The following is an 11,026-nucleotide window of genomic DNA, read 5'->3' on the forward strand; positions in this document are numbered from 1 at the left end:
AGTCTTTGCAATCACCTCTGAAAATTTCCAATTTTATCATCTTAAGGAGAGTATTTTACATGTCTACTTCCCTGTCATGTCACATCACAGTCTAGTCTCATTTATTTTTCTGATTTCTCCTATATAGCCTGTTCAGATTACAGTTGATAAAAGTAAGTTCTTATCTCACATAAGCTCTCACATCTCTCCTTTAATCTGTCCAAAAGAGCTATTTATCAGATTTTACTATTCACCTCTAAAAGCATGTTTAAACTTTTAATATATATTTACCACCTTTACATTTACATCTCTCATGTCTAGCCCCTCAATTTAAATTTTAGATTCTGTCATGTTCACTGTCTGCTATCTTCTGTTAGCTTCCTTTTCTATGTCCACCTTCTGTCATACCATTTACGATATTTTCTCCCCTCCAGGAAAGGACAGCCTGTAAGTTATTACGACCTGCTTATACAAATCCTTCCTGAAGAAATTAGGTTTTTTTCATGATTCTAATACAAATAAAATAGTTTAAATTGAGTTTATACATCCATACCAAGGACAATTCTAACTTCTATTGCATTGTAGGTGAAACTAATGAAAACAGAACTGTCTTCAAAACCTACAAAGGAGGAAAAGAAAAGACCGCATAAAATCCACTAAGAATTTCATGCAGTTGTTTGATATTATGAAACTTTTAAAGTCTCCTGATTTTAGCTAGAAGTATTCACTGTATATGGTAAAATTGTAAGTAACCTGTTCCAGAGAAACTAGGCTCACATAATGGACTAGAAAATAACTTACTTGTAATATACAATACAGTGAGTAACTAAAAAGAGAAAATGTGAAGAATTTACACGTGACAATAACATGAAATGGCTTGATGTACTATATGGATAATAAATAAGAAAGAAAAATGTTCAGATTGAAGCTTGATATTGTCTTGAAGATCACTAACAGGTAGTTAATCTGTCAGGGTCATACCAAGCTTCAAAGAAAGTTACAGAGCACGTCTGGATGGGACCTTAGCATGAACCAAGTGTCTGGATGAAAACCTATTATTGTGTCAGTAGCATAAAACTGTTTTCATGTATCTAGGCAGTCAACTATAAGTAACTCAACTCAGCCAGTAGACCTTAACATATTATCTTAATCTGCAAAAGGTAAACAATAATAAACATATTTAACATGGAATTAACCATCTTCTACATGATGCAGACAGATTTATCTGATGACTAAACAGCCTGGCTTTCTGACTTTTGCTCATAGAAATATCCTGGCTATTTCTTAGTCGTACTACCTCTGATTCCTCCCAGTCATCCCATGTTGTATTAACAGCACTAAAGTTAATTTAGATGTAAATTCTTTATAATTTTCACTGCTGCTTTGATAAACTACTTTGATAACACAGTTATGTGGAGATACTTCTAATGTTATCTTATGCTTTTAATATGCTATGGCCTACTGAGTGAGTTGAATGGTAGTTAGGAACTCCAAGTTCTATATTCAGTAAATTAGAAAAAATGTTGTGCAGCTCACCTCTTAGCATTTTTGCACTATTGTTTTCCAGTTCTGTTAGTTCAAGCATTAATTTTATATATTTTTACCTTTAAAAACAAAAAGCTACACAGCTTTTATCCATTCTGCAGTATGTACAAATTATGGAATGTGTAAGAAAATTGCAGTAGACATGGAATCTATAAAATACCTGATGAAAATCCAAAGAGGTAATGACAAAAATAATATAAGGATGCTGTTTATTATCTGTTTGGTTAAACTGGCAGGTATTCAAAGAAGAAGAAGAAGCTATCAAAGTTGATCTTCACGAGGGTTGTGGTAGGACCAAACTTTTCTGGCTGATGGCGTTAGCAGATTCTAAAACTATGAAGGCTATGGTGGAGTTTAGAGAACAGACAGGTAAAACACAAGTGCTGCTACTTGTTCTTTATCCTGATTATATTTACCTTACTGAGCATTTGTGAAAAAAAAAACCCAACATTTGGAGTTTTCTCCTGCTTCAGGACAATGCTTTTGATAGTTGCTTGTTAATAAAAATAAAACATTTTAAGCTTTTCGATGATCAGTGATAACACGGTACTTGGAACATTAAAAAATAAAGAGGGTCTACTCAGGAGGGATGAACAAATACAACAAATTTGAAGCAGAATGCTGCCAGCAAAGTAGGACACTGAAGGTAGGATTCATCTGGCCAGTTGTGTAGATCCACAGCGTGGACACGCACATCTGCGACAGTTGTCCAACATCCCTTTGTAGTTGATAGGTATGGACACTTTAAGGCACCAAGTTACCTCACTCTAAATAGTTGTCTAAAATAAGATTGATGAATTGCCCTGAAGTCCTAAGGAAATCACAGGATGTTTACATCTGATGTAGATGTCTGTGTTGTTGATGTCTAAAGATAAATATCAGTCAAAAGAACTGAATTCTTAGTTTAAGAAGGCCCAGTAAAAGCCCAACCACTTTCCATCTCAGTTTTAGCTGCATTTTAAATTATATGGCTGTCAGCGTGAAGCACTCTTCTGTATCTGTTGCTAAGTTGCCTAGTATTCTTTTAGTCTTGTCAATAAGAATATATACATTTTTCTTGAAGTATTTTTCTGTCAAGAATTAATGGTAATTTTCATCATCCACAAGTAAATGCCTTCCCTGAAGAACAGAGGGTTCTGAGACATGTTCTTAACGTTCAGAAGCTCAAATTCATCTTCATTTATATACTATTGTATTGATGGTATATTTGAAGGAACGAATCCTAAGGTATAGCGTGTTTTTAATAAGTGGCTGTAGCTAATTTGCCAAGCCCAGTTAAACAATGTTTTTAATTATAAAAATTATAAAAAGATACATGTTAATCACAAGTATTTTCAAAATAGGCAGAGGTTTATTGTCTTAGAAAACTTCAGACTTTCTGAATTACCTGTACTTAATTTAACAGTTGCTGTTTGTCTGTTTTATGTGATTTTTATTTATATGTCTGTTGTTAGAATATTAATCACTTACATTTCATTATGACAATTTTCATTTTTGTTTATTTTTTGGGGACATAGGCAAACCGACCACTAGCAGTTCTGAAGCATGTCGTTTCTGTGGTTGTAGGAGTGGAACAGAATTATCAGCAGTGGGGAGCGTTTGTTCTGATACAGATTGCCAGGTGTGTACTAATAAATAGCAATCATCATGAGTTACATAAGATAGAAGAGGCTGTAGGATCTAAATAATTTTTTATTTTGAGAAAACCTTATTCATACTAGTAGTGCATTTTAAATCATACCTCTTATAAGAAAAAGGTTTTAATATTGAATTTGGTTTGAATATTATATTACAAATTATTACAATATTTACAAGTTTGTAAACATTCAGTTTAATTACAGACTACAAACACCAATTCTCAAATGAAATTCTGAGTAGCTTCTTTTCATTATTATTTTCAAAAGTATCTCAGTTTTCACAATAGTGTTCCAGTTGTGAAGTAAAATATGCACTGTCAACATAAAGTCTAGTGTATTCAAAAGTTTGATAAAAGTAATTTGAGTAGCAGCCTGTATACATCATGCGAGTATAGAACATTTAAGACTATGGATTGTTTGACCAGGTTTTTCTGTCAGCTTGTGATCATTATGCGATCATTGTGTGAGGAGATGTGTTTTAACTAGATGTTACAATTTTAAAAAGATTATATTAGTATGTTGAATACCCCAATATAAAGTTATACATTAAAACAGGATGTTTGTGTTGTGTTTCCCCAAAATACGTTTTCTTTACATAAATTATGGTTTTGCTAGGCCATTGCTATTCAGGAGTAACACATTATAAGTAAGTGAAAGTATCGGTTCTGTTTCAAGTACACAAAATGTGCAGTGTTTTCTCCCAAGTATCTGCTGTAACAAAGACAAAGTTTATCATGATTCTTTCACCTAAGTTTCATTGCATGAAGTGGCAGTACTTCAAAAAGTAACACTATATCAAACCTTTTCTTGGAGGAGAGTGAAAAGATTAATTCAATTATTTCTTTTTTTAGGAGTATGCTAAAATTGCCTGTAGCAAGACACACCCATGTGGTCACCCATGTGGAGGCGTTAAGAATGAAGAGCACTGTTTGCCATGCTTGCATGGTTGTGATAAGAGTGCTACAACTCTTAAACAAGATGCTGATGACATGTGCATGATCTGTTTTACTGAAGCACTTTCAGCAGCACCAGCTATCCAGGTTGAGCTTTTTTTCCCCTTTCAAGAGATCAATACTGTGGTAGTAATGTTAAATGTAGACACATTTAAAATATAAAGTCCCTGGAGTTATACTCTCAAAAGTTCCAAAACAGACAGTATGAAAGTAACAATAACAGTATGAAAGTTGATTGAAATGCTTTCTTTTTGTCTGTCATTACCACTATTTCAAGAAAGAAAATTGCATCAATTTAGTCTGTTATGCTTACTTTATTTAAAGTATATTGTATTTTATAAATGGGAAAAACAAGTGAAGTGATTACTGGATATATTTTATATGTATTTTCTATATCCACTGGTTGCTTTAGAGTGGAAAGCTTATGATTTTAAAGACTATGTAATATTCTTTCTCTTTGTTAAGAAGAGAATGGAGGTCCTCCAGGTTTTTAAATCAGGTAATTGTGGATTTGATACATGTTGCCACTTAAAAGCAAATAACTACATATGTTACAGTGGTTAATGTAACTTCAGTGTTCACTTATATGTTTTATTTTTCTAAAGTTGGACTGCAGCCATGTATTCCATTTGCAATGCTGTCAGCGAGTACTAGAAAACAGATGGCTTGGGCCAAGGATAACTTTTGGATTCATGTCCTGTCCTATTTGCAAGGTAAATGAGCTACATGTTTACTGTCTAGGTCAAGAGAGTTATCCAATACTATCTTTTTTTGCCATCAGTCATATTGTTTGTTATGAAATAAATAAGAAATACATCACTTTTTTCCTTAATTTCTCATCTCACTAAAGAAAGAGTATCACTAGTGTATCTTCTTGCCTTCCTAACTGTTCCCTGAAGTAAGGCTCCTCTTAAAAAGTAACCATAATGCAGACATTATCTTAATACTCTTCTGCTTTTAGAACAATCAGTTTATAACTTCTCAAGATTGGGGCACAATAGGCAGGCACAGGAAGCGGAGGGAAGGAAGAACTAATCTTCATTCCTATTATCTCAAGCAGGAAAGTTGGGTTTTCTCCTTTTAAACCTGCTTTACTTTTCAGTACAAGGAGGACAGAGCTGAAGAATATATGTACCTACACTTAATTCAGTTTAAATTGCTAAAAATTCCTCTTATAATCTATAAATTTGTAATTACAGTAAACAAAAGAATATGATAGCTGCTGGAAAAAAGAGCACATTAAAACCTAGCAATAGTGAATTTGTGAGCGGTCAGCCATTCTGCATGCCGTCTTGTTGCTTTTGTTTTCTTTCATGCTGTATTTTGGTAATTTATGGCAACAGCTCCTGATTGTTAAATGACATAGATGTGATAGAGAATACTATCCGGTATCATTGTTACTGCTGAGCAGTAGGTGGAAAAGGAATAAAATTAGAGAAAATATATGATCAGAATATTGGTGTACTATGGTGAATCTTTCATGTATCCTTTGTGATTGTTACAGTTTATTATAAGGGCTGATTAATTTATGTTACAAAAAGCCCTGTAAAAAGCATTCCTGTTTACTCTTCTTGCAGCAAGTGAAGTATGTACTCTATCAGCGTTTTCTTGAAACATGAATTCTAATATTGCCTGAGCACTGTGTTTTTATGGCATCCATTATGCTTTTTGTATTCTACCATAATACAAATTAGTACAGCTATTGTAATAAGAGACAAGATATTCTAATTAGTTTTCTTTGTTTCAGAACAAAATTAATCATACAGTGTTAAAGGATTTGCTTGATCCAATCAAAGAACTCTATGAAGATGTAAGAAGAAAAGCTCTAATGAGATTGGAATATGAAGGGTTGCACAAAAGTGAGGCCATCACAACACCAGGTGTTAGATTTTATAATGATCCAGCTGGCTATGCCATGAACAGATACGCTTATTATGTTTGCTACAAATGCAAAAAGGTATGACAATTAGTACTTCCTCAGATTAAAAGCATATGATAGTTTCAAAAGTCATTTGTATAAGAATGTGGCATGTATTTAATATACTGTGTATGGAGCAGGAAAGCAGAAAAAGAAAATTATGTTGTTAAATCTTAAAAAAAAAGAGTATTAGGCAAGTTAGACATACATAGTTTCTGTATTGTGAAAGTTAGAAGTATATATAGACCAATTCAGAAACCAAATGAATACTGAGGTGATAGCCTTCTTAAAAGAATGTGCAGATATTATTGTGCTAGGATATCAAGTGTCTCTTTGTCCCACTTTCAATTCAGGTTTTAAATGAACATTAAAACAGTTCATAACCTGGATGACATCTATGCATAACATACATTTCATTTTAACTCTTTGATATGTGGAGTTGATCACTAAGATTTCACCTGAATATTACTGTTACTTGAGTTGGAGTTCAGTGGAAATGCAAGAAACAGTGAATTTGGGATAGAAAAATGACCACTGCTGCAAACTTGTTCATGTGGTTTTCCCCAGTGATAGTCTCAGATGATAAGAAGAGCTTCTGTAATTTTGATTTGTGACATTAGAAGTGATAGTGCAATTGTTCAGAACAGGGATAATGAAACTCTGCCACACCTTAAGTGATTGTACACAAGTGCAGATCTTAGCACCTTGAGTTCCAGTGAAGTGCAGCAAATATGGAGCTGATGGCCAGATGTGTTAGAAGAATGAAAAAGGAATTAAGAGAAAATGTGCAATCTAGCCTGCTGGACTCTGGGTCAAATATGTACAATTTTCTTCAGCTAGAAGATATGAAATGTGAAATGAAGACAAAAAACTTACACAAACAGCCCCTGGTTTCCCCACCACCAGAGAATAGAAGACAAATATTCTTTATCTGCACAAAGACTAGGGTTAGAGAAATTTTGGATAATCACTGATCCCCTCCCATTGCTTCTTTGATCTGTGGGTGATTTTAGTGCCCATTTCTTCTTGCATATTTTTTCCTTTTCCCTTTAGGGATGAATGGAATGAGACCATTCCATGATTTTTCAAGGCAAAACTTAATAATTTTTGTGTTAAATGGAAGTGCACAATTTAGAGCTAGAGGAGAAAGGACTGACTTCTCTTCCATATGCTAGAGAAGAGCAGTAGCTCCTCCAGCTTACTACTACACGGTTATGCGGTTCACTTTGTTCCTGCCTCCCACAGTTAATCAATTTTCACGCCTCATGCTGCAGCAACTGACCTAGAAAATGTTTTGGCTCCCTTCCAAAAATACTTTCTTTTTTTGGTCTTATTTTCTCCCATTTTTATTCCTGTCCCAATTTCTCATACTTTTCAGTATTTAATACTCAGTACTTAAGTGTTTTTCTTGTTTCCCTCCTCCTGCTTCCCTTGTATCTCATTACTCCCTTTTGTACCACGTCCATATGTCTTAACAACAACAACCAAGTATTTAATTTTTTAACTCCTTCCCTCCCTCCAGCCCCTGTTCACCCCAAATTAATAACTAATTCCCTAATACACATCCTTTAGGAGTTTCTCTTTTCTATTAGTTTGCAGAGTTTGGGGGAAGTTGGGCTGGTTAGATTTTTTCTTCCTTGCCTTGAGACCACTCTCTCTTTCCTTTTACAAATGTACAACCCTGATTGTCACTGCAAAAGGGAGTCATCATATGAACTACAGAACTGTCGAGAGCAAGAGTTCTGTGTATTAGCTAATCCGATGGTAACAAAGGAAGCATAGATGTTACTTCTTGCCTCACTTCACCTTCCATTCCATTTGGAAACATTTTAGTATAGGAGGAAATCCATCAAAGTTGGCAGTCTTACTTGGTGCATTTTTGTGCCCAATGTGTCCTGGTAGAATAAGGTGAGAAAGTATACTGAATTTCCAGAAAGTAGTAAAATTCTGATTATAAGAGATCCTACATGAGCATAAAAACTAACTTACTTCATTCTATTCAATTCTGCTAGTTAGAAGCCCTCCTAGTAAACCGTTTCTGTGTTACCTTGAGTCTCAGTCCTGTCTTTCTCATATACAGTTCATAGAACATCCAAAAGTTATTACAAAAGCCATACCTTACAGTCACTTGCATAGATCAGAGTACATTAGACAATTTTTGGTCTTGTTTATCATGAGGCTGAGACACATTGTCTTAGTGTCCCAAAAGCATGTATATAGAAAGAGCCACAGAGTCAAGAGTTATTCAGCATAGTGGAAACTGTATTAATGGCCTTTATTCATGACCTTCCCCTTACAGATTGATTTTGTTAAGATAACAGTTGTCTGTGGTTTAATGTCTAATCATTCCTATATCAAATTTAGGCATATTTCGGTGGTGAGGCTCGTTGTGATGCTGAGGCTGGGCAAGGAGATGACTATGATCCAAGAGAGCTTATTTGTGGTGCATGCTCTGATGTTTCAAGGGCTCAGGTGAGCAAAGAACTTGTGTTTATGTTTTTATTTTATTGTGAAGCTTTTCCTATGAGTACCTGAGCTGTAAAATAATTCACATTCATTTACAATTACATGTTTTGTATGATTTTAATCTATACTTCAGAATATAGAAATGTATTGGTCAGATTGGTACAGCACGGGTACTTGATTTATCAGTGTTTGTTTTCTTTCTATTTAGATGTGTCCCAAACACGGTACAGATTTCTTAGAGTACAAATGCCGCTATTGCTGTTCAGTTGCTGTTTTTTTCTGTTTTGGGACAACACATTTTTGCAATGCTTGCCATGATGATTTCCAAAGAATGACAAGCATCCCTAAAGAAGAACTTCCACATTGTCCTGCAGGTAGTATTTTTACAAAACAAATTTACCACACTAAATTCTCAGATAAGTAATTACTCCTAATTGGTATTCTTACATTTTCTTGCTGATAATTTTTAGGAATTCTACAGGGTCAGTCATATAAATTGTAAATTCAGCATCTTATGTAATCCTAGAATGGGTTTGTTCTACTATGTGGGTTTTTTGTTTGTTTGTTTTCTTGGAAATAATACAGACAGTGCTGTTGTCACATACGACTGATCTTTGAAACAGGAAACATTAGATACTTTGTTACAGAAAAACATTTCAACCTACCTACAGCAACCCAGACTCCAGGTGTGACATGCTGTATTACAATTATAGTAAAAAATTTAACTACCATTAAATGATATATCCCAACTTAGGTATCTCTCATCTGCAAACTATTGCCAATGCCTTAGTTTCTGACTTCATGTGTCATTGATTTGATGCTGTTCTCATTAAATCATGTTGTTTGTCTTGCTGTTGGAAAACAAGTGAGATCATTTTGATTAAGATATTTACATGGAAAAAATAAATAAAAAAAGATGAGCAATTCCTGATGTAATCTTAAAATTACTCGATTGCAGGGCATAAGTCTTGTCCATATTTACAGATGTTGAGTTTACATTGTGCTAATTTTTTCTACAATATTGATGAGAAGAAATTTATTTTAGCTTTCTCTCTGTAAGCCTTTTGCCTTTTTTGCTTTAATTAATTAAATTTATTTAAATGACAGTCTGGTCATTTAGGTTTTTGTTCAGATATGAATTTAATGTTTGACGTAACTTAGTGTTTTAGAGAGGTAACACTTCTTGCTCATGTTTATTTAGATCTCATTGAATGGCACTTTTTTCTCTTTGTCTATTAACCCTTCAGACTCCTTGCTTGAATTTGACAGTGTGAAAGCACCTTCCTATCTGCTGTTTCTTAAGCTTTCATTATTGATGCCTTATGAATTCTTACTATAGAAGTGTTACCTTTACTTTAACATATTTTTGAGGAAATGTAATACGTATTTATCTAGTTTGCAAGCATTAATCTCTTTTTTTTCTGTCATCCTTAAATTCACTGTAGGTCCCAAAGGTAAACAACTTGAAGGAACAGAATGTCCGCTTCATGTTGTTCATCCACCCACTGGTGAAGAATTTGCTCTGGGTTGTGGGGTTTGCAGAAATGCTCACACTTTTTAGACTAGCATTTTTTTTTTTTTTTTACCAGAGCAAAGCAGGTGCCCTCATCCCTCAAGTGTCCTGAGAATAAAGTCCAGTTGGGATGAGGATGGGACCATTTCATAACCCAGGTAAAAGGAACAATTTACAGTGCAAGAAGGATGCCAAATACCATGTACATAATTCTTGCTGTGAGAAATTGACATTTTTTGAACCAAGACATCAAAACTTGTGAGGTGTTTGCATGTGGCCATTACAGTCATCGGCTAGGAAACATTGGACATTTACAAATAAATAATTGCTATTAAAGGATCTGTGTGTCTGTGGACTATGAATGATGCTGGCTTTCAGGAGAAAGAAAAAAAATATTGATTATTGTATACTGACTTTTTGTAATCTTGTACAATTGTAACGCATCACAAGTGGGGATGGAAAAGAGGAATATTCTGGTTTATTTCCTAGACTGTTATAAAAAAAATTGTGTTAGGAAGGCATAAATGTAACAAGTATCACGCTGTATATAAAGGTATCAATGTTTGTCCTGTATAAGAATTATTAAATTACAACAGCAGTTTCATTTAAACTTCTGGGTTATGTTTGAGCCTGAAATTTTAATGAAGTGCAATACTGAGTGTGCCTCATATCTTGCAGCTGTAAACATAATGGAATGTACATGTCAATAAAGCCACTGTACATTTTTATACAGTGAAAGTCTAATGAATGTGTTAGCCTCAATTTTCAGAAATGTTTTTTTAAAACAAGGTTTATTTCTCATACTTACTTCTGCAGGTTCTTTTAAAAAGTAGGACACTTACTGGGTAAACTGTTTATGGAATTACTTAAAACATGAAAAATGCTGCTCAAGTCTTTTTTAAGAGAAAAGCCGGATAACTACTAGAATTCATGTAAAATACCGTACTTCCATTTCAGCTCCTGTCAGTGTTTTGGAACACAACAGAAAACTTAATTTTAAATTGTTTTTATCAGT

General features: G+C 34.1%; 1 protein-coding gene across 16 annotated transcripts in view; it reads left to right on the forward strand.

Annotated features, from left to right (window-relative positions):
• MYCBP2 (MYC binding protein 2) overlaps positions 1–10,755 on the forward strand; it is a 214,485-nt gene extending 203,730 nt beyond the window's left edge. For 15 of the 16 annotated variants that reach the window (XM_064504730.1, XM_064504731.1, XM_026120853.2 and 12 more), the window contains 8 exons: positions 1,761–1,893; positions 3,042–3,145; positions 4,013–4,201; positions 4,720–4,827; positions 5,862–6,071; positions 8,397–8,504; positions 8,707–8,872; positions 9,944–10,755. In XM_064504730.1, the coding sequence (XP_064360800.1) occupies positions 1,761–1,893; positions 3,042–3,145; positions 4,013–4,201; positions 4,720–4,827; positions 5,862–6,071; positions 8,397–8,504; positions 8,707–8,872; positions 9,944–10,059 (1,134 nt within the window). In that variant the 3' untranslated portion in view covers positions 10,060–10,755. Of the gene's footprint in view, positions 1–564; positions 724–1,760; positions 1,894–3,041; positions 3,146–4,012; positions 4,202–4,719; positions 4,828–5,861; positions 6,072–8,396; positions 8,505–8,706; positions 8,873–9,943 lie in introns of those variants that run through there. The other variant, XR_010387199.1, reaches the window with a different exon arrangement.
• Positions 10,756–11,026: the final 271 nt, after the last annotated feature.

Source organism: Dromaius novaehollandiae, chromosome 1 (assembly GCF_036370855.1).
Source record: "Dromaius novaehollandiae isolate bDroNov1 chromosome 1, bDroNov1.hap1, whole genome shotgun sequence".
In the NCBI taxonomy this organism is placed as follows: domain Eukaryota; kingdom Metazoa; phylum Chordata; class Aves; order Casuariiformes; family Dromaiidae; genus Dromaius; species Dromaius novaehollandiae.